Here is a 26,623-nt window from a genome sequence, read left to right as displayed (position 1 = left end):
ATACATAGATTAAATAGATCAATAGATGCAATATACATATGATAGATACAAATTACATAGATCAATAGATGCAATATACATTTGCTAGATACGAATTACATAGATCAATCGATGCAATATACATTTGATAGATATGAATTACATAGATCAAAAGATGCAATCTACATTTGATAGATACGAATTACATAGATCAATAGATGCAATTTATATTTGATAGATACGATTGATAGTTAGATAGATTCGATAGATAAATAGATAGATTTGATAGATATATAATTTCCCTGACAGAGTATAACAATAAGACATGCGGTCTGGGACCCGTGGTGTGTTAAGTAGTACTAATCTTAGCAGTTTACTACTACCTGTTACTCCCCCTATCGGGGGAGGTCTATATGGCCTGCATTTTTGGAACAGGGAGATGGAAGAAGATGATTGGTCTGTCCTCCTACTCCAAATTTGGCCTAAACACTACTGTTTACACTACTGTTATAACAAATATGATTGGTGGCACTAGTTGGCAAGTGGGCCTGGCACACACGTTGGGAGGAAGGACACTGCAATTAGATTACACTAGCTGACTGATGTTTCACAGTCAAAAAAGTTTTTTTTTTAAATATTTACACTACTGTTATAACACATATGATTGGTGGCACTAGTTGGCAAGTGGGCCTGGCACACACGCTGGGAGGCAGGCAACTGCAATTAGATTACACTAGCTGACTGATGTTTTACAGTCAAAAAAGTTTTTTTTTTAAATATTTACAATACTGTTATAACAAATATGATTGGTGGCACTAGTTGGCAAGTGTGCCTGGCACACACGCTGACAGGCAGGCAGGCAACTGCAATTCAATTGCACTAGCAGACTGATGATTCACAGTCAAAAAAGTTTTTATTTTAAATATTTACAATACTGTTATAACAAATATGATTGATGGCACTAGTTGGCAAGTGGGCCTGGCACACACGCTGGCAGGCAGGCAACTTCAATTAGATTACACTAGCAGACTGATGTTTCACAGTCAAAAAAGTTTTTATTTTAAATATTTACACTACTGTTATAACAAATATGATTGGTGGCACTAGTTGGCAAGTGGGCCTGGCACATACGCTGGGAGGAAGGCAACTGCAATTAGATTACACTAGCTGACTGATGCTTCACAGTCAAAAAGTTTTTTTTAAAATATTTACACTACTGTTATAACAAATATGATTGGTGGCACTAGTTGGCAAGTGGGCCTGGCACACACGCTGGGAGGAAGGCAACTGCAATTAGATTACACTAGCTGACTGATGTTTCACAGTCAAAAAAGTTTTTTTTTTAATATTTACAATACTGTTATAACAAATAGGATTGGTGGCACTAGTTGGCAAGTGGCCCTGGCACACACGCTGGCAGGCAGGCAACTGCAATTCAATTGCACTAGCAGACTGATGATTCACAGTCAAAAAAGTTTTTATTTTAAATATTTACAATACTGTTATAACAAATATGATTGGTGGCACTAGTTGGCAAGTGGGCCTGGCACACACGCTGGCAGGCAGGAAACTGCAATTCAATTGCACTAGCAGACTGATGATTCACAGTCAAAAAAGTTTTTATTTTAAATATTTACACTACTGTTATAACAAATATGATTAGTGGCACTAGTTGGAAAGTGGGCCTGGCACACACCCTGGCAGACAGGCAACTGCAATTAAATAACACTAGCAGACTGATATATTTTTTTTTTTTTAAAGTTACACTAATGTTACAACAGATAGCAGTGGTGGCACTGAGGATGGAAGTAGGCACAGTATATGCTGGCAGCCTGACACACAGGCTGGCACTAGTGGCAGCCAGGCTGGCCTGGCAACTAAAATTAAATAACACTAGAAGAGGACTGATGCTAAGCTGACAGCACTGCCTGTGTGCAGTGTTTACTACCTGAAGGAGGAATAAAAGTTTACTTAACTTTATCTGAGGCTCGCTGGTTTTTCTTTACGTTTGGAAGAAGAGGACTGATGTAAAAGTTTTTTTTAAAAAAAAATTACACTAATGTTACACCAGATATAAGTGTTGGAAAACAGAGCTATTAATCACAGTATATGCTGTGGGCCTGACACACAGGCCTGATGGAAAATGAAATTAGATTACACTAGCAAAATTATGTAAAAGTTTTTTTTTTTTTTAATTTACACTAATGTTAAGCAGATATCAGTGGTGGCACTAATCACAGTATATGCTGTGAGCCTCACACACAGGCTGACAGCTAGGCAAATGCAAATAAAATTACAAATAATAAAAAAAAAAACGACTGAAGTTCTAGCCCTAAAAAGGGCTTTTTGGGCTGAAGTTCTAGCCCTAAAAAGGGCTTTTTGGGGTGCTGTCCTTACAGCAGAGATTAGATGAGTCCTTCAGGACTGTAGTGGACACTGAATACACTAGCCTAGCTATCGATTTCCCTATACAATCAGCAGCAGCAGCACTAAACCTCCTCTCACTAAGAATGCAGGATCGTAATGAATCTAAAATGGCTGCTGCCCAGGATCTGGGAGGGTCTCTGAGGGAGTGTCTGCTGCTGATTGGCTCAAATGTGTCTGCAGGCTGTGAGATACAGGGTCAAAGTTTCCTCAATGATGACGAATAGGGGCGGATCGAACATCGCAGATGTTCGCCCGCCGCGGCGAACGCGAACAAGCTAAGATCGCCAGGAACTGTTCTCCGGCGAACAGTTTGTGACATCACTAGTTAGAAATAAGCCCATTTCAGTACAGTATGAACTTTGGTTAATTTCTAATATTGTGGTCACACTCTACCAAACGTGTTATTATGACTATTGTCTTCTATTATATTAGTATTCAGAAAATTAAATATTGTTCCTAAAATGAAAACACTCTTATTTAAAGGGATAGGAAACCCCAACAACTTTCCAATTTACTTCTATTATAAAATGTGCTTAATTCTCTTGTTATCCTTTGAAGAAGTAACAGCATTGCACTTCTGACAGCTAGCTGAACACATCTAGTTAGCCAATCACAAGAGACAAATGTGTGCAAGCACCAATCAGCACCTAGCTCCCACTAGTGTAGGATATATACATATTTTTTTTCAACAAGGGATAACAAGAGAACAAAGCACATTTGAAAATAGAAGTGAATTTAAAAGTGTCTTAAAATGACATGTTCTATCTGAATCATGCAACTTTAATTTTGACTTTCCTATCCCTTTAAATATCAAACTTAGCTAAAATACATAATATACTATTTTACAGTATAATACATACATATTACACACCATATACACATGTATAATAAACCCACATTCCCCCAGCTCTTATAGCGCTATGGAATTTTGTGGTGCTATACAAAAAAGAAATGTACTGCATTTAACCTAAAACTTGGGGTATATATATATATATATATATATATATATATATATATATATATATATATATATATATATGTTGTGTAAACATGCTTTAAAAATATGCCCCTCCACACTGCTGAGAATTGCATTCACTAGCAATGTGTTTGGATTGTTCAATGGCAGGCACATTGCCACTCATTTTGTTTTTATAACATTTCGCCTGGTGGGTGCTTGTCAAGACTGCAGAGACTGAAATGAGTTTTTCTTGCAGACCTGGAAATCTTTAGAACACCAAGCTCTAGGAGAAATGCTCTCTATCTAACAAGCAAAACTCCCAATGCTGTAATGGGTGAAGGTAACAGGATTTAGAAGCATAAATACTGAAAGCGTTCCTTTTTTTGTCAGTACAGAAAATCAGTTATACAAAAATATGAAAAACAAAGAAATCACTTTAAGGGCACAATATTTTGTTCCTGTATTTTACATAAGTAATAAAAACAATTTAATGCACTGTAGGTTATAAATGTAAAGACCTCATGAAAGTTCAAACTGTTTTAATAATGCAGAAACAGTTTGTGGTAACTTGAAATGTATGTAAATATATATCCAGCCGGGTTATTCACCATTTATATGTCATTCTGTAATAAACATTAGTTTAGTCTGAAGTGATTGTCGAACAGGTATTTTTGAATTTTGTTCATGGGCCTGCTGTGAGCACTTTTGTCTGCTCTTATCACACAGTCTTGGCTTTCTACTTAACACAAATTGTTGGTCCAAATTACTGTGTAATACAAGGTCATAATGTCCTGCAATAAAAAGGTCACTTTGTCTCCTATGTGCAAAACAATTTACTTTACATAGATAATGGCAAGATACAGCATCTCTTTAAATAAAATAAAAACATTGATTGAAATGTAGTGGTATTGACATTTACAGAGCAAAAGAAATATTTATCTATTTTTTTTTGCACACAACTGATCTTGGCATACAATGATAAGATCTTATTGATTTAATAGTGAATTTAACTTTTCCATGAAATCAGAAATTGCGTATTTAAACTATTTCCATTAATAAGTGACAGGAAATATGATAACTGTTGTATGTCATTGTATCAGGCAGTTTTATTATTTTCTCTTCTCATAGTAAAGAACCGTTTAAGTCATGATGAAGCTGTGCTGTGCAGTTTTTATCTTTATTTTTCTACTCCATATTGCAGAATTTGAGATCTACGGCACAGGATTTCACACACATGACAGTAAGTACAAATATATTTTTATTTTAACTACAGAACAATAATCAATCTGCCATGTTCAACAACTCAGTAGCTTGTTCTATAACTTGGTTACCACCTGGGAGTAGCTTATTTTTGAGGGATGTGGCTGCACCTCACTGAAGAGACCCAAAGGAGACTGAAATGATTATCTGGGGTTACCACTTCCTTTGTTCAGAAGAGAATTAAACAAACACACACTTGTAATGCTTTGTAGGATAATTCAGGAGAGTAGCTTATAAAAGTATAGCTCTTTCAAGCAAGTCCCAATTATCAAATAAATACCTCTACCTATACTCAGAAGAGAATTGCCTGGTATTTCGGGGCTGGACTGACCCCGTTAGTCCGGATCAGATTGATATACTTCAAGAAAGTTCTCATCTGTGAAAAGCACAATTGGGCTAAAAGAAGCTACTCCCAGGTGGTAACTGGGCCATAGAACAAGCCACTGAGCTGTTTGTTAGTGGCATACTGCTTCTCTTTCTGTTTGTATTTGTATTTTTATTTTAACTAGATGCGCAATAATCACATGCTATTCATGTCACCCACCTGAAGTGATGCATTAGCTAACATGTCAAAATGCCTACAAATGAAATGTGTATTTAAATGAATCAAATATACAACAAGGGACATAATAATATTCAAAACTAAAAGTGCTTATACTGATCAAAGCCTTTACCATCTTTACTTTTCTCCCATTCTTTTCTATTTGTTATAAATGTTGTCATCTTTTTTTTCTTGATACTGGTCAAATTATAACACAATTGCTGCTGTGCCCTAAACTATATTATTCCTAATATGATTAAGTATCGTTGTCTCTTCTTCACATCTATATTTGACTATATAGAGAAAGAAAAATCCCATTATATGCTCATATTCTTATTCTATTTTCATTTCTTCAATACAAAATGTACATAATGCCACCAATATTTAGGGCCTCCTTTGAGACTTTGTAAAGGTGTCAAAACTATATCCAAGCTACTATTATGTATATTTTGTATTGAAGAGAATATAATAATATGAGCACATGATCAGGTTTTTCTTTCTCTATATAGTGAAATATTGATGTGAAGATGGTTCTTTACATGGTACACAAAGAATATCTGAAGAGTGCACTCCATATTAACAGTGTATATATATATATATATATATATATATATATATATATATATATATATATATATACAGTATATTTATATATATATGTGTGTGTGTGTATATATATATATATATATATATATATATATATATATATATATATATATATATATATATGAATTTGAGTTATTGTCTTTTTCAAATACTGTTCCCAAGGGAACAGGGCCCCCAATTCCCACTGTATTTGTTTTTTAAATCTTGTCTGGTGTCTCATATTGTACTGTACTTTTATCTTTGTTACCCATGGACAGCGCTGCGGAATCTGTTAGAGCTTTAAACAGATAATAAAATAAATTAGTGAATAATTATATATATATATTCTTTTATTTACCTTATTTCTTTATTTAAAGTCTATTAAAAAGATATTTTAAAAAGCTGTTAAGTGCTTGAGTGCATTTCAATTTTGAATATAAGCATTTTTGTATTATATTTGTATTAGCAAAAATATGGTTCTAGCAAAATTTGTTACTGTTTCAGGAACATATGTAAATGTCCTATGAGTGTACCTGCATTCATACACTGCACCTATTTAAGGAGTTATTGATAGGAATAGGCGAATGTTTCACAACATTCAAAAAATGAAACAAATTTTAACACATTTGTTTGCTCATTTCGAATTTGTATAGCATTCTAACATTCGTTTTAATGTAACAGTATTTCTAATGCTTTCTTTAAACGTAATATTCAATTCAAATTTTTCTAATAATTCGATTCAAATTATGCAATATTTGAATTTGAAAAATTTGAATTTATATATTTGTAATAGTATTTCTAATGCTTTCTTTAAATGAAACATTCAAATTGATATATTTGTATTTATTATGTATCAATTTACTTAATTCCCTACTACATGAGCTATTAAACTTCTGAATAGTATCTGTTAAATCGAATGTTACATTCTAAATTTCGAATGTGGACATTTGATTTAATTATAAACATTTGAAAGTGACATTCGAAAACTGTAAATAGCATTTGATTATAGTATTTTTAAGAATATTTGTTCTTATCAACATTCGATTATGTAAATCGAATTTCTACAATAACATTCGTTCTGAAATTCGAATTTGAATATAAACAAATTCACCCATCTCTAGTCACATGATAGTGGTATTTCTGACATGATACAGACTGACCTGCTCAGTGATTAGAAGCAGATTTTGAATGCACGTGTACAGGGTATCAAAAGCGCTTATATTTTTGTGCTCATATTAAAATTTCAAAGTTATACATTTTTTTTAATTTTTTTTGAGGAAATGTACTAATACAATATAAGAACAAAAATAGTTGTGAAATTGCAACCATTATATTCAAGACAAAAATAATTAGACATAAATTTGGAAAAATGTCTAGTATATAATTTACAATTGTGTATATGGAGACATTTGAATATCTCTTTCATACTTGCCTCTTTTGAATCCTATATAGAATATACGCAATAAGCTTAGCTCTCATTCTAAATAAAGAGGGGAATGTAAATTATGTTGCTTAAGCAGTTCAAGTGAAGACTTCTTATTCTCAGTACATTGTACAGAGCTATTAATTGTATAAAACCTCATGAGTTGTTCGAGTTTCCTAATTTTTCAAACTAATAATAACAAAACACAGAAAACAAAACAGAATATAAGCAGTATAACAGTTTAAACTATAGAACCTATATTGAGTTGAAGAGCAGTATTGTGTATGAATTGATGGGACATTACATAGTTAGAGGGGTTGTGGCAGTTTAGGAATTAATAGAGATGTGGGGTAGTTTGCAATGTGGGGGTGTGGTGATTTAGAGGTTAATAGTGTAGAGGGGTTGTTTGCGATTATTTTTGGCAGTTTAGGGGTTAATAGAGTAGTTTAGTGCAACTGTTTCCTCTGGCCAAACTCTTTATATGACTGGAAAGTTTTAGCATTAAATGCAATTGCGTTAGAGCGATCACATTTACTTTTAATTGGTAAAACGAGCGGATATTTCAGCTCAACGCTGCCCATATAAAATATGAGGAGTGTAAATTACTGCAAGTTCACTCAAACTAATTTGTGGTAATTTAAATAGAGTGCTTCTTGTAATATTGATTTGAGCATAAAGAACACCGCAATCTCCCGATTGCGTTTACTCTTCTCGCACTAACGATATCGCTTAATTCATAATCTGGTCCTGTATCAGCATTCAGTTGAAATAAACAACTTAAACTCTTACAACAATATTAGAATTAGAATTATCCATTTTTGGGTAACCACAAACTAGTAGACAGATCCTATAATGAGTTATGGTTTTCAGCATTGTCTAATTTAAGAAAAATTACAAATCTCAGACACCAATATAATATGGATCTGTTTACATCATCCTTAAAGGGACAGCAAACCCCAACATTTTATTTCATGATTGGGATAGAACATACAATTTTAATCAACTTTCCAATGTACTTCTATTATGAAATTTACTTCATTCTCTTGTTATCCTTTGTTAAAAGAATAGCACTGTACTACTGGCAGCCAGTTGATCACATCTAGTTAGCCAATCAAAATAGACTAATGTGTGCAGACACTAATAAGCAGCTAGTTCCCACTAGTGTAGGATATGTGTGTATTCTTTTTCAACAAGGGATCAAGAAAAAGAAGCACATTTGAAAATAGAAGTGAATTTACAAGTGTCTTAAAATGACATGCTCTGGAACTAGGAAACATCTTGCTGGAGTTCCAAAGGAGGAGTCAGACGGCAAGTCACGATGTGTGTTTGACTGGAGATTGACCCAGCCCTGATCCTTTGGCGGAGGACGCTGTTTTTCACGCCAGGTAGCCTGTGTGACTCAGGCAGACAAGGGCAAGAGCGAAGGAGCCACCCGGCTCTCCCACAAGTGCTAGTGGAATGGCGCTTTTGCGACAAAGAAAGAACCAGAAGTATTAACTGGAGACCGTCCCAGCAGTCGAGCTAGTTCACCTATTTGGTCTATCCCCCTCCCACTGGTGCTGCGTGAGGTAAACCAATAAACTGCTCTTACCAGAGAGGGCAAGCTGGGCAGGTAAAACCCGGAGGTTCACTCTGGAGAGCTGGTGCCGCAAAATCCCTTAATTCGTCTACTCCCTTCCACCGATGCTGCGTGAGGAGGGGGGGGGCTAACAATCTGCTCTCACCGAAAAGGTCGAGCTGGGCAGGGATAAGTCAGAAAAAGCCCTGAAGACTGGTGCTAAAAAAACTCCTTGATTCAAGGCGGGTAACCTACCTACACGTATAGGAAGACATCTACCAGCACTTCCCGTAAATCCGAAAAGGAGGGTTTGATTATCCCTTTCTCCATCCCTGCTTTGTCTCACACAGCTTTAAGGAGTTATCGCTGATCTTTCCCCTCTGCATAATAGCGGGGGAACCAGGGCACAGCGCAGAGTATTGAAAAAGGCTCAAGGCTGTTAAAGTCAGGACAGCAAGATACTTTAACACAATCCCTACTGCAATTTCATTCAAACCATGAGTAGCAAGAAAGAAAAATGGTAACTGAGGTTTCTTTAAACCACTCAAAATTTTACGCTAAGTCTGAACTTTTACCTCTTCAGTGCCTTATCGTGAATGCTAAGCTGTAGTTCACCAGATTCCAGGACCCAGCAGGAGCGCAGGGGGTTTGATTATTCCTTTAAACATAAGGCTAAATTAAAAGTAAATCTGGTTATATAAATAGACTACTACTTATAATTTTTGTCTCTGCAGAGAGGGGGAAAGAAAAAAGTTTTCTTCTTGGGACTTTTTGAACTTTTTTTTTTTTGGTGTGTTATATTACTGAATAACACCTAAGGCATAATTTGTTTGCATATAGCCAGCTTAGTTCTAGCACACTAAGAATTGAAAATTCTAATATATGGTCTCTCAAATATTTTGTGTCTTAAGTTATAATCCTGCATCAGAGTATTATTGTTAACCATTACTTCATGAGAATTTATGGGGCATATTTATCAAGCTCCGTACGGAGCTTGATGCCCTGAATTTCCAGCGAGCCTGAAACAGAAGTTATGAAGCAGAGGTCGAAGGACCGCTGCTCCATAACCTGTCCGCCTGCTCTGAGGCTGCGGACATGAATCACCAGAAATCAACCCGATTGAATACGATCAGGTTGATTGACACCCCCTGCTAGTGGCCGATTGGCCGTGAATCTGCAGTGAATCACCTTTTCCTTTATTTTTTAAATATGGGTTTAAAATGGTTGTAATAGGATCTACTAATTGTCGTTTACCTAGAGGTATTGCTAAGCCAAGACTTCAGCACATTTATTCTTTAAGATTCGATAGGCCAAGCATATTGATTTCTTATAGTACTTGTGAGCTAAGTTATAGTTGCAATTCAGACTTCCTCACTGATATATAATTATACTCTAATAGCAAAAAAAAGTAATACATTTTTCAGTACTAGAAACTGAAACCCTCTGGAACTTAGACTTAGAAACTGGTAATAAAATAATTATAAACATTATCTAACTGTGATAGAAAGATCACAACAGTCCTAGTATATCCAGTGTCACTATGAGGATGTTGATTGGTAGACTATATCTGGGAAATCCGCAGGAATTTTGCTCATCAGATATCTATTAGTATCTCACTGTCTCTCAAATCACACTTATTTATTTTTATCCCAAGTTTAGAAGTCTCTGCATAACTCAATATCCCCTCTACATCACACTTTGTTACCTTGCTGAACTCTTTTAAGGTTCAGGAGAAGATACTTTTCATCTCTCTTGGTTTATAGTGAACCATAGGGACTATTGTAAAAAGACGGCAGATGAATATAGTTAAGCTGTTTTTTTTCCCCCTGAGACTTGTGCATTGTCAGAGGGTAACCCCTTCTTTTATTTTAACTCAGGGCAGTAAAAGAATCATTCAACTAGAAAAATATTGTCAGATAGCTACAGGTCTTTCACTTATCTGTAAAGCAGTCAACTTCTGAACACTAGCTCTCTCTGCTAAGGCTAATTGTTATTTTTTAACATCTCTCTATTTTCATAAGAGAACCAGAACCACTACACTTCTGAGAAATTTCACCTTGCAGTATAGAAGCTAAGAAGCTGTCTTTTTTTTGTCATTACTGGTCTTTAACACACTCTGTCACTCTTTATTAACCTTTTTGAATTAGCACTATTTTCTACACCTCTCCCCTTCACTCATCCCCCCTTTTTTTCTTTTTCACACACTATACCAATTAAATACTGGATTTGTTTTCTAGGCACTTTAACCACTGTATATGGATACATTTCTTAGTCCACTTGCTCACAGCAATAGCACAACTCCAGTCATGGCAACTAAACATAGAGATAGAAAGACCAAAAACTCTATAGAAGCATTAGTCAAGGTACATCCAGAATCAGGAAATATTATTACATACAATGGTTCTCAAGACAATCAAACTTTAGTTGATAACATTATTGAAGCTCTGACCCCCAAGTTTGATTTACTTAAAGCAGAAATCAAGCAAGACTTTTCCTCACTAACAAAGGAAGGTAGACAGTTTTCCACAAGAATCCAAGAAGCTAAGCAAAGAATCTCCAATCTGGAGGATATAACAGAATCTTATGAATCTAAGATAGAGAGTAACCATACTATTATTACTAAATTACAGAACAGAATAGAAGAGCTTGAAAACAGGTCAAGAAGAAACAATATTAGGATTATCGGGGTCCCCGAAAACAAAATGAATGAAGATCTGATAAAATGTGTCACTCACACACTTCCGCATTTAATGAAAATCCCCCCCTCAGTCACACCAATCATAATTAAAAGAGCACACAGACTGCGGAAGCCATCCTCTAACCTCAAAGGGATTCATCAACCAAAACTTATTATAGCCAAACTCCTGAATTTTCAGGACAAAGTAATGCTCCTGCAATACTTTCGTCAAAAAACAACAACAAATAATTGTAGATGACTCTAAAATCTCTAAAAAGTCTATGAAAAGTAAAGAGCTATCCCCAGTCTGTGGAAAAATCATAAAGGCAGGCCTCCAGGCCATGGTAATTTACCCAGCCAGACTAAGAGTGGTCTTGGAGGGCTAAACTCACTTTTTTGAGTTTGACTTTTTTGACTCAGAGAAGGCAGAGAAGGTATTCGCTGATAAAGATCAAAACCAAATCTGAAAATGTTATTTACCCTGATGTTAAATGTTCTGGGCAGTCCCCAAATGTGGTTTTTCAGAGATTGTGTACAGAATTAATTTTATGTCTCCCCCCTTCCTACTTATGTACCTTCCACTTTCCCCCCTTGTGTTTTTCTTTCCCTTTTACGTCCTTGCTCTGACATTTACTAAGATCCCTTGTAAATAATGGCTAATGTAAAATATCTTAATATTACATCTTGGAATGTTGGTGGCATCACCTTCCCGATAAAACGATAAACGATTATTTCCCACCTTAAGAAATTAAATACTAACGTTGCACTTCTGCAGGAAATGCACCTAAACTCAGTAGAATCTGCTAAATTAAGATTTTCCTGGGTAGGAGAAGTCCCTGCCACTTCAAGCATAGCAAGAAAAAGAGGGTTGGGGATCCTGCTAGGTAAAAACCTGGGGTATGAGATTTTATCAGTACTTACAGACCCATATAGTAGATTCTTACTTTTAAAATTGAAAATAGCAAACTCCATTTACACGTTATGTAATATTTACACCACCAACAATTTTAACTCAAATTTCTGGGACTCTCTTCAGTCAAAGATATTGCAAAATATGGAAGGTCACCTCATACTGGCAAGTGACTTCAATATGTCCCCATGACACCCACTAGACAGACTTAGAAGTACGCTAAAGCAAAACAAGACGAAAAAGACGCCCTAGAGACTAAAATGTTCAGAACTGTCATTAAAAACTTGCCTGTAAGGGACGTGTGGAGGACACAGAAACCTGCCACACGAGATTATACATGTTACTCAAAAACTTTCAAATCCTTTTCCAGAATTGACTTGTTTTTGATAAACGAAAGTCCATACAAACTGGGGGTAAAGGCTAGCTTAACACCAATTTGTATCTCAGATCATGCACCGATTATACTAGAAATTCCAACAAATCAAAATTATCCCCATCTATCACGTTTCTTTTTTCATAATTTTTTTCCTAAGAATCTAAAGTTTAAGAACTGGTTAAATGGACAGTTGCTGGAATACTCACATTTTAATCAAGGGTCAGTAGATAAACCTCCAATTTTCTGGGAGGCAGCAAAGGCTGTACTCAGGGTCAAGATTATTGCCTATACTGTAAAACTGAAAAAGAAAATGTAGAGCCAGGGAAAGGGAAGTTATGGAAGCACTGGTTTACTCCTATGATCGCTACATACACTTAAAAACTGAGGAAAACTGGTTAAGATACACAAGAGCTAAAAAAAGAAAGGGATACCTTTTTACTACATAACACAACCCAATCAGACTTAAAAATGCAGGCAAAATTTTACAGACACGGCAGTAAGGTCAAAAAATTATTAGCCAATCTTGTAATAGCAAGAATTAACTCACGCATTACTGAGCTTGAAATGACACTGTGCATACATTCTCTACATTCAGACAAAGCCCCGGGCCCCAACGCACTTCCAAATGAATTTTACAAGATTCTTGCCCCATCGATCACCTCTCACTTATTAGACTTTTAAACTATTTTTATACAGAGAACAAGCAAATCCCAATGAGTTTTGCAGCCTCACAGACAATATTAATCCTCCAACAAGGGAAAGATCCATTAAAAAAAGAATCATACAGAACCATAGCATTCTTCAACACAGACTATAAAATACTCACCTCCATTTTAGCAAAAAGATTAGAACTGGAATTAAAAGGCATTATTCACAAAGCTCAGGCAGACTTCCTTAATAAGCGAAATTCGGCAGCGAAAATTAGAGAGGAGGGCAAGAGCAATACCCACCCCAATTATCGTAGTAGACGCTGAAAAAGAATTTGACTCCGTACATTATGACCACCTGCTAGCCACACTGTCCCAGTTTGGCTTTAAAAATAACCTTACAAGGCTGGTTGAAAATGTATATAATAACTCATCCACTAAACTACTTGTTAACAACTTGGAATCTTCCTTTATAAACCTGAAAAGAGACACGCGTCAGGGCTGCCCTCTCTCTCCACTCTTGTTTGACATTGCTATCGAGTCCCTAGCCATAAAAAATAGACAAGAGATAGAAGGAATTAAAATAGGAAAAAATGAACTAAAAGTTCCACTATATGCAGATGATGTTCTTGTATACATCTCTAATACCTTGGTCAACATTCCAAAACTAATTAAATTGATACACATGTATGGCTCATTTTCTGGCTATAAAATCAACACTACAAAATCAGAATTACTATGGATCAAGGAGCATGAAAACTCTGGCACACAGATTCCCTTTAGAATAGTAACCAATTCATTCAAATATCTTGGTATTACTATCTCCTCTCAACCTCAAGACTGGTACAAATTAAATATCCCCTATACAGGGAGTGCAGAATTATTAGGCAAGTTGTATTTTTGAGGATTAATTTTATTATTGAACAACAACCATGTTCTCAATGAACCCAAAAAACTCATTAATATCAAAGCTGAATATTTTTGGAAGTAGTTTTTAGTTTGTTTTTAGTTTTAGCTATTTTAGGGGGATATCTGTGTGTGCAGGTGACTATTACTGTGCATAATTATTAGGCAACTTAACAAAAAACAAATATATACCCATTTCAATTATTTATTTTTACCAGTGAAACCAATATAACATCTCAACGTTCACAAATATACATTTCTGACATTCAAAAACAAAACAAAAACAAATCAGTGACCAATATAGCCACCTTTCTTTGCAAGGACACTCAAAAGCCTGCCATCCATGGATTCTGTCAGTGTTTTGATCTGTTCACCATCAACATTGCGTGCAGCAGCAACCACAGCAACCACAGCCTCCCAGACACTGTTCAGAGAGGTGTACTGTTTTCCCTCCTTGTAAATCTCACATTTGATGATGGACCACAGGTTCTCAATGGGGTTCAGATCAGGTGAAAGAGGAGGCCATGTCATTAGATTTTCTTCTTTTATACCCTTTCTTGCCAGCCACGCTGTGGAGTACTTGGACGCGTGTGATGGAGCATTGTCCTGCATGAAAATCATGTTTTTCTTGAAGGATGCAGACTTCTTCCTGTACCACTGCTTGAAGAAGGTGTCTTCCAGAAACTGGCAGTAGGACTGGGAGTTGAGCTTGACTCCATCCTCAACCCGAAAAGGCCCCACAAGCTCATCTTTGATGATACCAGCCCAAACCAGTACTCCACCTCCACCTTGCTGGCGTCTGAGTCGGACTGGAGCTCTCTGCCCTTTAGCAATCCAGCCACGGGCCCATCCATCTGGCCCATCAAGACTCACTCTCATTTCATCAGTCCATAAAACCTTAGAAAAATCAGTCTTGAGATATTTCTTGGCCCAGTCTTGACGTTTCAGCTTGTGTGTCTTGTTCAGTGGTGGTTGTCTTTCAGCCTTTCTTACCTTTGCCATGTCTCTGAGTATTGCACACCTTGTGCTTTTGGGCACTCCAGTGATGTTGCAGCTCTGAAATATGGCCAAACTGGTGGCAAGTGGCATCTTGGCAGCTGCACGCTTGACTTTTCTCAGTTCATGGGCAGTTATTTTGCGCCTTGGTTTTTCCACACGCTTCTTGCGACCCTGTTGACTATTTTGAATGAAACGCTTGATTGTTCGATGATCATGCTTCAGAAGCTTTGCAATTTTAAGAGTGCTGCATCCCTCTGCAAGATATCTCACTATTTTTGACTTTTCTGAGCATGTCAAGTCCTTCTTTTGACCCATTTTGCCAAAGGAAAGGAAGTTGCCTAATAATTATGCACACCTGATATAGGGTGTTGATGTCATTAGACCACACCCCTTCTCATTACAGAGATGCACATCACCTAATATGCTTAATTGGTAGTAGGCTTTCGAGCCTATACAGCTTGGAGTAAGACAACATGCATAAAGAGGATGATGTGGTCAAAATACTCATTTGCCTAATAATTCTGCACTCCCTGTATGAAGAACAGGCAAAATCTTCCTCTCTCTATATCAGGTCCAATTATTTAAGATGGTGCTTCTACCCAAAATATCATATATCCCGCAGAATGTTCCTGTGTTATTAAAAAGCAAGGATATTAAAGGCCTTAACACCACACTCCGATATTTCATCTGGCAAAACAAAAGACCTAGAATCTCTATTAATAAATTATTCTTGCCTTAAAAAATTGGGGGCTTAGCCCTCCCAGATCTAAGTAAATATAATTTAGTCTTTCTAGGCCGAATTGTGATAGATTTGATCCTGAATTTGGATTATTTTAAAAACAATAGTTTAGAGACAAATATGGTGTACCTTATCTCCCAGTTTCCCTTATTCACTGCCCCCCTAGCCTAATCAATAGGCATGTGAAACAAATCAGATCTATCTATATTGTTATTCAGGCATGGAAGAGGTTAACCTAAATATACCTAAATACCAAATAATACTGGGCAATCCAGAGTTCCAAGGGGGCACACAAGCCTTAATCTTTCGCAATTGGCATAAAAAAGGCTTGACCTTCATAGCACAATTTATAGATCATGCTGCACAAAATATTAAAACCTTTGATGTATTAAAACAGGAGTTTATGCTCGAGAATAGAGATTTTTTCACTTACCTGCAAGTAAGGTACTACGTGTTCAACTTGACCAGTTCTTTTATTTGGAATTGGTTTTGGGGAAAACTTGATGACTGGCCAGTAATGGCCAGGAATGGAGTCCTATAATCTCAATTTGGTATGATCTTCTGGCTTCACAAAGGGGAGATCTGAATATAGCTGACATCACCCATAAATGGGAGAATCTAATACCTGATAGTAACTTTAACTCTGATCTTATAAAACGTTCCATAAAAAAGTTTCCACAAACCACGCTATCTGCAAACTGGAAAGAATCACATTTAAAACTAATATATCGAACACACTACAACCCAGAAAAGGGATTTAAATGGCACAATCTTAAATTCATTAAATACCCAAAATGTGCATTGCCGGCTGCTGACCTAATTCAAATGATATGGGCATGTCCAAAGATGAGGCAACTGTGGTCAAGAATAGAATTCTGTATTAAGAATACTCTCAAGATTAATCTTGACCGCATCTCCCTAGGGAAAGTAATTTTTCTCATAGACGAGAACCAATTACTGGATAATAATTAAATTCTCAATTTAATAATGTTAGCTTGTAGAAACCTGACTTTTAAGAAATTGAAGGATTAAAGATCCCCCAGTTTTATGGAAACTAAAAACTATCTAAAGAAGCAATGCATTATTGAACAACTAGACATTGATATGAATTCAGAGCAGGATATAATTTTATAATTTAAGAAATTGTCTGTATTTATCAAGTTATTTCCACCTAGAGAAATTGATTACCTGATATACCCCTTTAGGAACTCTGAACTAGTGCTATTAAATATTTTGTTACAATTCCTTTTTTATTTTTTTGTTTGTGGAAGGGGGCTCTGGGATTTAAAGGGGTAAATGAGTGAAAGAATTGTGCACTGTGAAATATAACAGCGGAGCTGCATCTCCAGATTTTTGACTGACATGCTCTTGTTTTTTTATTTTTATTTTATTTCTGAACCATCTTATGTATCCAATAAGCTTGATATCTCTCTTTTCTAAATAAAACAATTTTTCTAAAATGTCATGCTCTATCTGATTCATGAAAGTTTAAGTTTGACTTTCCTAACCTTTTAATGCTATAATTAAAGACAACCTAGTATAGCAAAAGAAATCACGTCTGAATGTGAACCCTCACAGTTCCTGAGGTGTAAAGAGTGATACTAATTGAGTGCATAACCTAACCTATGGAAGAATTACTATGTCAAAATAGCTCGGGGGAAAATAGCAATAAAAACACAACTGCTTTGTACCATGCCAAAGTAACATCATATTACAAGGAGAAAGTCTAATGCCAGGAAAGCTATGCAATTGGGGATTAGAAATATCCACCATACCCTCATCTCCCCCCCCCCTTTTCCCCCCAACCCTTCCCTCTCTCCTCCTATTTTTTCTAATACTAATTTTCACCTTTTCTCTCCTTTCCAATCACATGACTCATCATATTTAATTATGCTGTGATATGTTACTATGAGTCATGACTAATAGACACAACATGGTTTATATTTCAATACATGGAAGTTCATTTGTTGTTGAATTTATTTTGTATTCCTCAAAAGTTTAATCTCACTCTTAAGATACAACCTACATGGAATACACAGAATCAACATACCAAAATCAGTTCAGAAGAAAAACATCTATGAAATGGACATTAGATCTCTCCACAAGGACTTTTTTTATTATCATTTTTAATATTTTTCTTACTGCGGCACAAGTTGAATGCCTTCTTAGTTATACTAATGTGTTATCTAGTGATGGATTGATGTGTAACCTTCTGATGTAACTAAGGTCCACAAATGTTAACTTATTTTATTTCAATAAAGCTTTTTTTGAAAAAAAAAAAGGAAAGGAATAATCACTATCTTTATGAGCTGGATCCAGACTCGAAGAGGACATCGTTGAAATGTTCATATCCCTATCAAGACATTGCAGCAGCCATCCCGATTCCTTGGAATGCTCCAAAATGCCCTGCAGAGTCTCAGAGGACAAATCACTGGCAAACACTAACAGAGGTGAGTAAGAAGATATTGTTACAACCTCTGAAGTTGCCATTGTTTTCCCCATCTCTAAAAGAGTTGAATTGGCAGAGCTGTAGATGATCTCCCTTTCACAAGAAGTACTTGATGGGCTATGGTGGAAGGGAATATTTTTTTCAGGTGGGGAAGTTATATCTTGGTCACCATAGTGGTCAACTCTGCACAATAAGAAAGGAGCCAATCTAGTCTAGGAAGGACTGGCACCAATATTGCTGTTGAAATACTGGTATCAGCACCCATTTCATTAGCCATAGATATATAAATATTGCATTGAGAAATAGGGCTTCACAAATAAGTAAGAGTAAAAATGGCACCACAGTAATCTATATGTGCTCCAACATTACATATGCGACCTTTGGGTAAAGAAGTTGTTCTGTCTTTAAAGGACCACTCAATGCAGTAGAATTGTATAATTAACAAGTGCATAATAAAAAGGCAATAATTTAACACCTACTCTGAATTTCAAATAAGCAGATTTTTTTTTCTGACAATTTTTTCTCTCTCCCATTTTCCGGCTCCTGTATCATGTGACAGAAATCAGCCAATCACACACTAGTATACGTATACCCTGTGAGCTTGTGCACTTGCTCAGTAGGATATTGTTACCCAGAAATTATGTACAGCTCTTGTACAATGCTCCCATCTTGGATAACTGAACACCGAAAGTTTTTTTGTAACGCTTGAGCAATAGTATAGGATGCCCTGACATCTTCATGTCCAATAGAGTGGATGTGCTAAATCCCTCACATAGTAGATTTCTATAGGGATACACAGTAAAATTCATGTTAAATATTGTTCGTTTTGTTTGTTTGTTGTTATTGTTTTCATGTTTTCATGTTGTTAAGGGCTATACAGGGAGTGCAGAATTATTAGGCAAGTTGTATTTTTGAGGATTAATTTTATTATTGAACAACAACCATGTTCTCAATGAACCCAAAAAACTCATTAATATCAAAGCTGAATAGTTTTGGAAGTAGTTTTTAGTTTGTTTTTAGTTCTAGCTATTTTAGGGGGATATCTGTGTGTGCAGGTGACTATTACTGTGCATAATTATTAGGCAACTTAACAAAAAACAAATATATACCCATTTCAATTATTTATTTTTACCAGTGAAACCAATATAACATCTCAACATTCACAAATATACATTTCTGACATTCAAAAACAAAACAAAAACAAATCAGTGACCAATATAGCCACCTTTCTTTGCAAGGACACTCAAAAGCCTGCCATCCATGGATTCTGTCAGTGTTTTGATCTGTTCACCATCAACATTGCGTGCAGCAGCAACCACAGCCTCCCAGACACTGTTCAGAGAGGTGTACTGTTTTCCCTCCTTGTAAATCTCACATTTGATGATGGACCACAGGTTCTCAATGGGGTTCAGATCAGTTGAACAAGGAGGCCATGTCATTAGATTTTCTTCTTTTATACCCTTTCTTGCCAGCCACACTGTGGAGTACTTGGACGCGTGTGATGGAGCATTGTCCTGCATGAAAATCATGTTTTTCTTGAAGGATGCAGACTTCTTCCTGTACCACTGCTTGAAGAAGGTGTCTTCCAGAAACTGGCAGTAGGACTGGGAGTTGAGCTTGACTCCATCCTCAACCCAAAAAGGCCCCACAAGCTCATCTTTGATGATACCAGCCCAAACCAGTACTCCACCTCCACCTTGCTGGCATTTGAGTCGGACTGGAGCTCTCTGCCCTTTACCAATCCAGCCACGGGCCCATCCATCTGGCCCATCAAGACTCTCATTTCATCAGTCCATAAAACCTTAGAAAAATCAGTCTTGAGATATTTCTTGGCCCAGTCTTGACGTTTCAGCTTGTGTGTCTTGTTCAGTGGTGGTCGTCTTTCAACCTTTCTTACCTTGGCCATGTCTCTGAGTATTGCACACCTTGTGCTTTTGGGCACTCCAGTGATGTTGCAGCTCTGAAATATGGCCAAACTGGTGGCAAGTGGCATCTTGGCAGCTGCACGCTTGACTTTTCTCTGTTCATGGGCAGTTATTTTGCGCCTTGGTTTTTCCACATGCTTCTTGCGACCCTGTTGACTATTTTGAATGAAACGCTTGATTGTTTGACGATCACGCTTCAGAAGCTTTGCAATTTTAAGAGTGCTGCATCCCTCTGCAAGATATCTCACTATTTTTGACTTTTCTGAGCCTGTCAAGTCCTTCTTTTGACCCATTTTGCCAAAGGAAAGGAAGTTGCCTAATAATTATGCACACCTGATATAGGGTGTTGATGTCATTAAACCACACCCCTTCTCATTACAGAGATGCACATCACCTAATATGCTTAATTGGTAGTAGGCTTTCGAGCCTATACAGCTTGGAGTAAGACAACATGCATAAAGAGGATGATGTGGTCAAAATACTCATTTGCCTAATAATTCTACACTCCCTGTACTATTAATAATAATAATGTTTTAGTTCAGGTTTAAAAAAAGTGCTACATTTTGAAGTGGCATGTTGGATTGTGCTTGAGCACAACACTTATGCGAGCGCAGTGAGCTTGCTAATAGCGCACCTTGTGCTATCCATTAAAAGTATAGGACATTCTAAAAACGTTTTGGATGCGTTAACATGCTCTGGTTAAAATTTGTAGCAATCAATTTGTAATACTAGATTACAGATTATTCGTAATGCTCTACACTTGTAATCTGGGCTTTAGTTTTTAAAGGGATAGGAAAGTCAAAATTAAACTTTCATGATTCAGATAGAGCATGTTATTTTAAGACACTTTAAATTCACTTCTATTTTCAAATGTGCTTTGTTCTCTTGGTATCCCTTGTTAAAAAAGAATATGCGCATATTCTACACCAGTGGAAGCTGCTGCTGATTGGTGCCTGCACACATTTGTCTCTTGTGATTGGCTAACTAGATATATTAATCTAGCTGCCAGTAGTGCAGTACTGTTCCTTCAGCAATGGATAACAAAATAATGAAGCAAATTTGATATTAGAAGTAAATTGGAAAGTTGTTTGAAATTGTATGTTCAATCGTAATCATTCAAGAAAAATTTGGGGTTTTCTGTCCCTTTAAGTCTTTTATTTGCAGTTACATTAAGGATAATATTATCTTTAAACTTTGCTGATCAATTTTAGAATATTTTATATATTGTTTAGTTGATGTTAATATTTTAAGAGTTTTCTAATCACTTTCGGCTAGATTTAGAGTTTTGTCGGTAATGACCCGCGTAGCTAACGCTGGCTTTTTTCTGGCCGCACCTTTAAAATAACTCTGGTATTGAGAGTCCACAGAATGGCTGGGTTAGGCTCCAAAAAAGGAGCGTAGAGCATATTTAACGCCACTGCAACTCTCGATACCAGAGTTGCTTATGGAAGCGGCCAGCTTCAAAAACGTGCTCGTGCACAATTCCCCCATAGAAAACAATGGGGCTGTTTGAGGTGAAAAAAAACCTAACACCTGCAAAAAAGCCGCGTTCAGCTCCTAACGCAGCCCCATTGTTTGCTATGGGGAAACACTTCCTACGTCTGCACCTAACACCCTAACATGTACCCCGAGTCTAAACACCCCTAACCTTACACTTATTAACCCCTATTCTGCCGCCCCCGCTATCGCTGACCCCTGCATATTATTATTAACCCATAATCTGCCGCTCCGTAAACCGCCGCTACTTACATTATCCCTATGTACCCCTAATCTGCTGTCCCTAACACCGCCGACCCCTACATTATATTTATTAACCCCTAATCTGCCGCCCACAACGTCGCCTCCACCTGCCTACACTTATTAACCCCTAATCTGCCGACCGGACCGCACCGCTATTATAATAAAGTTATTAACCCCTAATCCGCCTCACTAACCCTATAATAAATAGTATTAACCCCTAATCTGCCCTCCCTAACATCGCCGACACCTAACTTCAAACATTAACCCCTAATCTGCCCACTGGAGCTCACCGCTATTCTAATAAATGTATTAACCCCTAAAGCTAAGTCTAACCCTAACACTAACACCCCCTAAATTAAATATAATTTAAATCTAACGAAATTAATTAACTCTTATTAAATAAATTATTCCTATTTAAAGCTAAATACTTACCTGTAAAATAAATCCTAATATAGCTACAATATAAATTATAATTATATTATAGCTATTTTAGGATTAATATTTATTTTACAGGTAACTTTGTATTTATTTTAACCAGGTACAATAGCTATTAAATAGTTAAGAACTATTTAATAGCTAAAATAGTTAAAATAATTACAAAATTACCTGTAAAATAAATCCTAACCTAAGTTACAATTAAACCTAACACTACACTATCAATAAATTAATTAAATACAATACCTACAATTACCTACAATTAAACCTAACACTACACTATCAATAAATAAATTAAATACAATACCTACAAATAACTACAATGAAATAAACTAAATAACTAAAGTACAAAAAATAATAAAGAACTAAGTTACAAAAAATAAAAAAATATTTACAAACATAAGAAAAATATTACAACAATTTTAAACTAATTACACCTACTCTAAGCCCCCTAATAAAATAACAAAGCCCCCCAAAATAAAAAATGCCCTACCCTATTCTAAATTACAAAAGTTCAAAGCTCTTTTACCTTACCAGCCCTGAACAGGGCCCTTTGCGGGGCATGCCCCAAAGAATTCAGCTCTTTTGCCTGTAAAAAAAAACATACACTATCCCCCCCCCAACATTACAACCCACATACCCTAATCTAACCCAAACCCCCCTTAAATAAACCTAACACTAAGCCCCTGAAGATCTTCCTACCTTATCTTCACCTCACCGGGTATCACTGATCGGTCCTAGCTCCAAAATCTTCATCTAACCCCAAGCGGGGTACATAGCTATAATGTAGCTGGCGACGGCGTGCGGACGGCAGATTAGGGGTTAATAAGTGTAGGTAGCTGGCGGCGACGTTGTGGGGGGCAGATTAGGGGTTAATAAATATAATATAGGGGTCGGCGGTGTTAGGGGCAGCAGATTAGGGGTACATAAGGATAACGTAGGTGGCGGTCGGCAGATTAGGGGTTAAAAAAATGTAATAGAGTGTCGGCGATGTGGGGGGGCCTCGGTTTAGGGGTACATAGGTAGTTTATGGGTGTTAGTGTACTTTAGGGCACAGTAGTTAAGAGCTTTATGAACCGGCGTTAGCCCAGAAACTACTGACTTTTTTCTGCGGCTGGAGTTTTGTCGTTAGATTTCTAATGCTCACTTCAGCCATGACTCTAAATACCGGAGTTAGAAAGATCCCATTGAAAAGATAGGATACGCAATTGACATAAGGGGATCTGCGGTATGGAAAAGTCGCGGCTGAAAAGTGAGCGTTAGACCCTTTTCTGACTGACTCCAAATACAGGCGGTAGCCTAAAACTAGCGTTAGGACCCTCTAACGCTGGTTTTCACGGCTACCGCCAAACTCCAAATCTAGGCCCTTGTTAGGAATAGTATCTGCCAACACCTGAATCACATAAAAAATTCAGAAGCAGCAGCCCTATAGCATAATAGCATCAAAATGTATTAGTCCAATTCAAACATGAAACATACTTATCATGTTTAAATTGGACTAATATATTTTGAAGATATAGTGCTGTATGTGTTTTATTTTCAAGAAGAGTATGTGCAACAGATATAAACACAATCTATGGAATATACTGTATATCAAATTAACCATTATTAAAAATATCACATAGTATCCCATAGTATGAACATCACATAAACCTTGACTTATTAAATGGATGAATACATTTTTTTTAGTAAATTTCCCTCTCTTAGAAATACCAAAAAACATATTTTGTCATATAATATCAGTTCTCTAAATAGCAAGTAGGTCTTTAGTTGAAATTTGTATTTTTACTCCAATAAAACTGCTCCATTTCTCTAGTCTTTCTACATCTTTAGATCTCATAGAAACACAATTAAAGGGACACTATACCCAAAAATTTTCTTTCATGATTAAGGTAGAGAATATAATTTAAAACAACATTCCAATTTACTTCTATTACCTAATTTGCTTCATTTTTTAGATATACTTTAATGAAGAAATAGCGATGCACATGGTGAACCAATCACAGGAGGCATCTATGTGCAGCTACCAATCATCAGGTACTAAGCATATCTAGATATGGTTTTCAGCAAATAATATCAAGAGAATGAAGCAAAATAGATAATAGAAGTAAATTAGAAAGTTGTTTATAATTGTATGCTCTCTCTAAATCATGAAAGAAAAAATGTTGGGTTTCATGTCCCTTTAAACCACAAATATTTGTTCAAAATGGCAGAAGCTTTCAATTTTCCTTATTATAATATAATTAATATGTTGATGCTGTGATATGAGAGTGTTTAAAGAAAAGAAAAAAAAATGGTAGGGTTGCCTTTGTTTTGTTTTTTAGAAAATGTTGCGTTTTCATGGACCTATATTAAGGAGAATTTGCAACAAAGAAAGAAAGAAAGGAAATGTAAGGCAAATTGCCTGGAATGCACATAAGGGTTAATGCCAAGACGGAGGAGGGGAGTGTTGTGTTGTGTGTGTGAAACAATGTTGCAGAAAGAGAGGAGGGGTTCCAGCTTACCTTTTTAAGCCCAGTACAGGAAGCACATGTCCTCTTTCTGCTGTTTTTCTCAAAGTTTTCACATGAGACGTTCAAGGAGATCTAAAGCACCTCCAAAGCGAATCATGGAGGCTAGGGAGGAACCTGCAGAGAGAGAAGTGGTTGAAGACAGCGATGAAGCAGCTGAGTGGATTCCTCCATCGCCAGAAACGGTGGGTCGAATCCCTTTACTTCCCTCCCTTTCCCCTTCACTTGATCAATCTTCAGGGGAGGTTGGGGCTAGTAGGGGGGAAATTTCAGATCAGGCCCTACTGGAGGTGCTGGCGTTAGTGAGCAATATGGGGGGTGGTGCTGGGCAACCAGATGGTGCGTCTGAGCCCGTCGGCCATGCGGCCGGGAGTGAGCCCTCTTTACGGGGGGTTAGTGCTGACATAGGCCCCAATTTAGTTACTATGTCGGGCCCTACCGGGCCCGTTTCTGGCCTTCGCAGGCCCACATGTCCGCCTAAAGTTGCCGGTAAAGCGGGGCCCCCCGCTAGGCCCGCTATACGGTCTCCAGCCGCTAGCTCCTCAGTTCCCTGCTCTCCGGTCCCCCTGGTTAGGCCTCCCTCCCCTTGCGTGGTTGCGGCGGGCCCTTCTCGGCCTTGTGACGTTCCGGTCCCCGGCCCCTACGGGCCTTGCTCTTTTGCCCCAATAGTTGGTAGTTTTAGTGGGAGCAGTTCGGCCTTACCTCTGACGTCGTCTCCGGTGTCTCAGGACTCCATCGCTGCCGCGGTATCCCTTTTCCAGATGTGGGCATCGTCTTTGTCCGGGTCTCCGGGTGCGTCCCACGTGGTCCTTGGTCCTCCGGCGGTGGTTGCGCAGGCTCCCGCGTCGACTGTTCCTCCATCGGCGGCGACTTCCGGTTTGCGGTCCTCCGAGGGCGGGACTTCCGGTGACGTCACTTCCGGTGACGTCACTGCCGGTCCCGCCATTTGTCAGCGGTCATCGAAGCGGAGCAGATCGAGTTCCCCGCGCGGCGTCCAAGGTAAGAGAGGAGTGCCGCGGGGGGGAACTTATGCTCCAGGGGGCAATTCTGCTGAAGCAATGGGGCCTACAGGGGCCGCACTTGTGGGGGATGATTTTCACGAGGAGGCTAATTGTGAATCAATGGAGGAATTATCTCAGGGGGGGCATTTCTCTGGTCAAATGAACCCGGGGGTCCCCGTCGGAGGCCCCCGTGGGCAGGTTGCAAAGGGCATTGCGGCCCGGCAAGGGGCAAAGGCCCCGTCGGGTAGTAATCCTCGTCAAGGGGCAAAGGCCCCATCGGGCAATTATAAAGGTGGCGCATCACCTATTGGGCACGCTAGGAGTACGCCTAAAAACGCTGGCAGTAATAGTAAGGTTTCTGTGGGCAAAGGCGGCGCCAGTGCAGGCGGCGCTTTTGGCGCGCAAATTGGTGGGAGTCTAGGGGCTAGGCCTCAGGCTCCGGGCGCATCCCCGGCAGCAGCGAGGAAGGTAGTAACTAGGTCTTCTACCAAACATGGTTCACCAGAACAGTTTCAGAGTTTAGATTTAGCGGTTGCATCCACTAGGCGTAAGAAAGCAACCCCTATCACTCAGAAGTC

At 37.7% G+C, this 26,623-nt stretch overlaps 1 protein-coding gene across 1 annotated transcript in view; it reads left to right on the top strand.

Moving 5' to 3' along the window:
- The first annotated feature begins 4,507 nt into the window (after positions 1-4,507).
- Positions 4,508-26,623, top strand: part of LOC128647376 (vitamin D-binding protein-like) — a 151,061-nt gene continuing 128,945 nt past the window's right edge. Inside the window, exon 1 of the mRNA XM_053700161.1 lies at positions 4,508-4,604. Coding sequence (XP_053556136.1) covers positions 4,511-4,604 — 94 coding nt within the window. The 5' untranslated portion in view covers positions 4,508-4,510. The remainder of the gene's footprint in view (positions 4,605-26,623) is intronic.

This window comes from Bombina bombina, chromosome 2 (genome assembly GCF_027579735.1).
Source record: "Bombina bombina isolate aBomBom1 chromosome 2, aBomBom1.pri, whole genome shotgun sequence".
NCBI lineage: Eukaryota > Metazoa > Chordata > Amphibia > Anura > Bombinatoridae > Bombina > Bombina bombina.
Note: the sequence above shows the minus strand (reverse complement) of the source record. Positions and strands in the feature narration are given on the sequence as shown.